General features: G+C 51.1%; 1 protein-coding gene across 3 annotated transcripts in view; it reads right to left on the bottom strand.

Moving 5' to 3' along the window:
• The window catches only part of STK40 (serine/threonine kinase 40), a 47591-nt gene that overhangs the window by 18980 nt on the left and 22463 nt on the right, over nucleotides 1-6148 (bottom strand). For 2 of the 3 annotated variants that reach the window (XM_011955308.1, XM_011955305.1), the window contains exons 2-4: nucleotides 3807-3926; nucleotides 1069-1154; nucleotides 569-712 (exon numbers count right to left, since the gene is read on the bottom strand). In XM_011955308.1, coding sequence (XP_011810698.1) covers nucleotides 569-712; nucleotides 1069-1154; nucleotides 3807-3918 — 342 coding nt within the window. In that variant the 5' untranslated portion in view covers nucleotides 3919-3926. Of the gene's footprint in view, nucleotides 1-568; nucleotides 713-1068; nucleotides 1170-3806; nucleotides 3927-6148 lie in introns of all 3 variants that reach the window. The other variant, XM_011955307.1, reaches the window with a different exon arrangement.

Below are 6148 nucleotides of genomic sequence, written 5' to 3'. Positions count from 1 at the left end.
ATCTCGGCTCACTGCAACCTCCGCCTCCCGGGCTCAAGAGATTCTCCTGCCTCAGCCTCCTGAGTAGCTGGGACTACAGGCACGCACCACCACGCCAGCTAATTTTTCTATTTTTAGTAGAGATGGGATTTCATCTTGTTGGCCAGGATGGTCTTGATCTCCTGACCTTGTGATCCACCCACCTCAGCCTCCCAAAGTGCTGGGATTACAGGCGTGAGTCACTGTGCCCAGCCTGGGCCCGAGTGTCTTTAAGTGACTTCCTGCTTTCCTCTTTTCTCAGAAAAGTGGCTCTTCAAAGAAAGCCTGGCTGCTGTAAGATGCAAACTGTATGCATTCCTGGCTAGGCTGTAACCATCCCCACAGGAGCAAAGCCAGTGTGGTCCAGCCTGACTTCCAGCCTAGCCCAGCCCAGCCCAGCCACCCACCCTGGAAGTCCTGATGTACCCAGCATGGCAGGGACACCCGAGGGTCACGTGAGCTGCTCGTATGGCTGTGGCCCCAGCAAGTAGCAGCCCCTGGAGCCAGTCAGAGGTGAGTGCGAAGGGTTGGGGGAGGGCAGGCCGCTCACCTGGAAGAGGCCGTGGTGGTGCACCACGCCGTCCTGCGTGTGCAGGAGAGAGAGCAGCGAGTACTCGGTGTGCAGCAGCATCTTGCCCTGCCGCTCCTCCTGGCTCTCTATGCCTTGGTCCCCCCTCTCCTCCAGGGTCAGGATCTTTAGGAAAGCACAAAAATAAAACCAAAACCAGAACACCTCACTTGACACAGCAGAACAACCAGAATGGGGGAAGCAGGGGGCTTTCTACCACATGACATTTGCGCACAGCGCACACATGGACACACCAAGTGAAATAGTTTTTCTTAATATGATGGTGATGTAATTTATGCACAGACAAAAAACTCTTTAAATCAGAAGTTGTTCCGAGGGAGACTGTGAACTTGATTGCTTCTCGGGAAGAAATGGCACTACTCTTGTTCACAATGACGCAGGTGTGAAGGTGGAGGAGGGAGGAGTGGGTTGGCATGACAGGCCCTGGTTCTGAGGCACCCTCACCCTCATGTCTCACTTACCTTCAGCTGATAGAAGTCATCCGTGCCATCTTTCCTTGCCAAACACTGCACAATGCTTGGCACCGGTGAGTTGCCCAGACGAGGACCTACGGCACAGAGAGCTGCTGGTCTCCTTTTCAGAAGCCCTGGCTGTCACAATGCCAGGTCACCATGTGGTCTTTCTTACTAGACCTTCTATTCAGGAGGGCACCATAGCTCACATGCACTGAACTGACCCCCCACCAAGGTCTCCTGGTAGAGTTTTCAAGGTCTCCCCTCCAAAAATAGAGGGGTATGTGTGGTCTGCCTGGAGCACATCCAGCGTTTGCAGGCACATTTCCCAAAGAGAGGTTTTCAACCCTGGGTGCACGCTGGAGTCTCTGGGGAGCATCTATTAAAAACAAGAGATCTGGCCGGGCACAGTGGCTCAAGCCTGTAATCCCAGCACTTTGGGAGGCTGAGGCGGGCGGATCACGAAGTCAGGAGATCGAGACCATCCTGGCGAACACGGTGAAACCCCGTCTCTACTAAAAACAGAAAAAATTAGCCGGGCGTGGTGGCGGGCGCCTGTAGTCCCAGCTTCTCAGGAGGCTGAGGCAGGAGAATGGCGTGAACCCAGGAGGTGGCGGAGCTTGCAGTGAGCGGAGATTGCGCCACTGCACTACAGCCTGGGCGACAGAGCGAGACTCCGTCTCAAAAAACAAAAGAAAAAAAAAACAAGAGATCCAGGTTGGGTGCGGTGGCCCACACCTGTAATCCCAACACTTTGGGAGGCTGAGGTGGGAGGACTGCTTGAGCCCAGGAGTTCGAGACCAGCCTGGGCAACATAGTGAGACTTCTTCTCGACAAAAAATAAAATATTGGCTGAGCACAGTGGAGCATACCTGTAGACCCAGCTACCTGGAAGGCTGAAGTAGGAGGATCGCTTGAGCCCAGGAGGTTGAGGCTACAGTGAACTATGTTTGTGCCACTGCACTCCAGTCAGGGGAAGAGAACAAAGCCCTGTCTCAAAAAAACCAACAAACCCAAGAGATCCTGGATCCTCTGAAGAGCAACTTCAGGATGAGGATCCAGGAAACTACAGCTACAACAGGTTCCCTGGTGATTCTGAGACAGCCACCTGGCCCCTGTTCAAGTGCCAGCTTTGGGGACCTTCTGTACTTCTGGAGATGCACAATGCTTGTTTTCCCTTGACAGTGCCTTGCCTGAGCTTCCAGAGTGGAAATCTGATGTCACAGTGCCATTGCTGCGTGAAAAACTCTTAACAAAGTCTGCTGCTCTTTGTTTTCCTTTTTACCAATGACATGTTCATAGACCCACTGCTCTTAACATACCACCCAAACTCTTTGGCCTCCAAGGCCTGGCATGATTCGGTTCCTTCCCACCTTTCTAAGCGAGGATTCCCCGTCCCATGCCATACTCCAGCTCCTAATGTTGGGCTCCTAGTTCCCAACGTGGTAAGCCCTTTCCTGCTGCTGGGCCTCTGCAGTGCTGTTTCCTCTGTCTGCAATGTTCTTCCCACAGATGCTGCTCATCCTCCTCAGGTGTCAGCTCACATGGAGCTTCCTCATAGACAGGACTTTCTTGCCTGCCCTACCTACAGGCCCTTCTCATCTCACATCATCATGGAACTTCTTCAAGGCACTTGCACCACCAGTGATGACTGGTGAGTTGTTTGTTTCTCTGTGAGGGAAGGAACTTGTCTGTCTTATTCACTGCTGCATGCCTGGCAAACAGCACAGGCCTGGCACGTAGCAGGCACGCACAATTAACTATGTACTAAATGACTGGAGCTGGAACTATCCTGTGCCTGTAAGTCCAAAATGCTCTCCCAAAGTAAAACTCACGCCCAGTCTCTGGCCACAACTCCGACTATAAGCAATTTGGACTGCTGGTCCTTACGCATCATGTAGTAATGCTCTGCTGCTCCTCTGGCCAACTGCCAACATCTGTGCCAAGATTTCTGTGCCAATTTAAAGAAATTTGGGGGGCTATACAAAATGCTCTGTGAAATTATGCCATCCAAGAATGGCATAAAGCAGTGCCTCGGATGATCTTGGGTTTTTATTTCATTTTATTTTTTTAGAGACAGAGTCTCACACTGTTTCCTAGGCTGGAATGCAGTGGTGTGATCACGGCTCACTGTAACCTCCAACTCCTGGGCTCAAGTAATCCTCCTGCCTCAGCCTCCCAAGCAGCTAGGACTACAGGCATGTGCCACCATGCCCAATTAATTTTTATATTTTTCTTGTAGAGACGGGATCTCATTATGTTGCCCAAGCCCAAACTTGCGGAGTCTTGAACTCCTGGCCACAAGTTATCCTCTCACCTCGGCCTCCCAAAGTGCTGGGATTACATAAGTGAGCTATTGCCACCTGGCCAGAGCTTGGGTTCTAATGCAGCTAATGACTTCTAATGGGTGTGCTTCCTGTGGGCACATCAACATTCTAGGGGCACACATAGGATTCTCTGGGGGAAGACACGGAGCCTAGCTATTAGCTAAGACTGATGTAAGGCTGGTGCGGCTAAAACACTGACAGCCCCTGGTATAGAGTGACCTAAGGCTTGGGTCTTCCACTGATATAAATATACTCCGCTTCAAGTAGTGAGGCTAGGGACCAGGCCTGGGGCAGGGCAGGACCACACACTGCTGAGGGTGGGCCACCCCACTCTGATGTCTGCAGGTCAGATCATGTGAGCCAACGTACCCTGCCCCTGCCTCCCAGCCCACCCATTTTTCCCAAAGGTCAGAGGCTTACCAAGGATGAATGGTCCAGCTCTCTTTGCATTATTTCCAGAAATCCCACTTCCTAGAGCCTTGGCCCTGGCCGATGTTTCCCCAGCTCCTCTGTCTGATGCTCTCCGCTTCATTCTCAGCTCTAGATAAGACAGAAAGACCCCTTCTCACTGAGTAAGTCAGCGAGTTTCCTTATGCTAACCCAGCCTGCAGGTCTTTGACTTGGGATGCGTCACACAGTTGCCGCTGCTGCTGTTCCACTGCAGCTGCCACCTCCTCCCGCTCCCAGAGGAGCATCCAAGGCTCCAAGTGACAAAGAACCACAGCTCCTTTACTTGGATTAATTAGATGCTAAAGGTGGACATCCTTTAAGGCAGCACATACAGGGTACAGAGGTGGGGAGCCAACACACCACCACCAAGTATCCAGTTAAATTCAGAGAGAAGAAAACTGGGCTTTGTGCAGATGCTAATGCCAAACAGAGCCCCAAGAGACCATCACAGAGACACAGAGGAGAGCCAGCCCCATCCAGCTGAACACCAAACCTGAGCAACTATTCCCAAAGTGAGACCTGCCCTCCAAATACCTACAGCCTAATGACCCAAGGTGCCCATTGTGGGCCCATATCTGGACAGTGGGCCCCAGGAATGGGATGTTTATTACACATGAGGCCTGGGGGCTTCTTATGCCCATAGAGTTTGATGACTACGGCCCTGAGAACCCCTCTTCCCATCTTTCCTTGACTCTCTGGTCCTCTCAGATGAAAGAACTCCCCAAAGCTATCAATGGCAGGGTTTACTTTCTCTTCCCTCATAAACTCAAACTTTTCCTGAATTACTTTTCAGAAAAAGACAATTCATTGTGTATTTAAGAGTCAGTTAAAGAACACTACTGAAGATCACTGAGCACTGATTTGCCTGATAATCCCGAGATCCTCCTGTGTAAAAATGAAAGGCGGACATTGGGGCCAGAGACTAAAAGACACCTCTGGACACAGATTAAAAAAAAAAAAAAAACAGATAAAAACACAAAAGAGGAGTTGTTTCTTCCAGCTCTCCAAAGTCAAACACCTTGGCAAAGCAGCGTCCGAGCGGGACAAGGAAACAGATGTGTACAGACGAGTTCGACATGGGGAAGGCTGGGGGTCACAGGATGCCCAGTGTGGGCGGGGGGCTCCGGGAAAACTTCCCTAAGGATACAGGAGTGGGCCAGGCAAAGGGCAAGGACATTCGTGGTAGGAGGGCCTCAGTGAGCAAACATGCCCAGGTAAGAAATGGCATGCAAGCAACCAACTCCAGGTAGTTTGTGCTGTTGAAGCATCCAACGTGAGGCAGGGAGTGGTGAGAGGTGGCCTAGGATAGAAGCCTGACATCCACCTTAGGAGTGTAGCCTTTACCCTTCCATAATGGAGTCAAAAACACAGAATCCCAGCCTGTTCCTGTCTTTTTCTTCATATAAAAGTAACTGATAGGCCGGGCGCAGTGGCTCATGCCTGTAATCCCAGCACTTTGGGAGGCCGAGGCGGGTGGATCACCTGAGGTCGGGAGTTCGAGACCAGCCTGACCAACATGGAGAAACCCCGTCTCTACTAAAAATACAAAATTAGCTGGGCCTGGTGGTGCACACCTATTGTAATCCCAGCTACTTAGTGGCTGAGGCACGAGAATCACTTGAACCTGGGAGGCGGAGGCTGCGGTGAGCTGAGATCGTGTCATTGCACTCCAGCCTGGGCAACAGAGCAAGACTCTGTCTCAAAAAAAAAAATTAGCTGGGCATGGTGGTGGGCGCCTGTCTCGGAAGTCTGAGGCAGGAGAATCGCTGGAACCAGGGAGGCAGAGGTTGCATGAACTGAGATGGCGCAATTGCACTCCAGCCTAGGGAACACAGCAAGACTCCATCTCAAAACAAACAAACAAAAACCCTTAAGGATAAATTTCATAGTATGTGAAATACATCTCAATAAAGCTGTAAAAAACAAAACAAAAACCCATTAACATCCCTGCATCACAATATTCTTTTGCAACATCACTTGAGATAGCTACACGGGTTTCTTGGTACAATATACAGTGATTTCTCTGACCATTCCCTATTTATGGGCATCTAGGTTCTTTCCACTTAAAAAGAATTAGCCAGGCGTGGTGGCTCACACCTGTAATCCTGGCACTTTGGGAGGCGAGGCGGGCGGATCACAAGGTCAGGAGATCAAGACCATCCTGGCTAACATGGTGAAACCCTGTCTCTACAAAAATCCAAAAAAAAAATGAGCGAGCGTGGTGGCGGGCGCCTGTAGTCCCAGCGACTCGGGAGGCTGAGGCAGGAGAACGGTGTGAATCCGGGAGGCACAGCTTGTAGTGAGCCCAGATC

This window comes from Colobus angolensis, unplaced genomic scaffold, assembly GCF_000951035.1.
Source record: "Colobus angolensis palliatus isolate OR3802 unplaced genomic scaffold, Cang.pa_1.0 Scaffold4, whole genome shotgun sequence".
Taxonomy (NCBI): Eukaryota; Metazoa; Chordata; class Mammalia; order Primates; family Cercopithecidae; genus Colobus; species Colobus angolensis.
The sequence above is the reverse complement of the archived record's forward strand: the minus strand, read 5'-3'. Positions and strand labels throughout refer to the sequence as shown.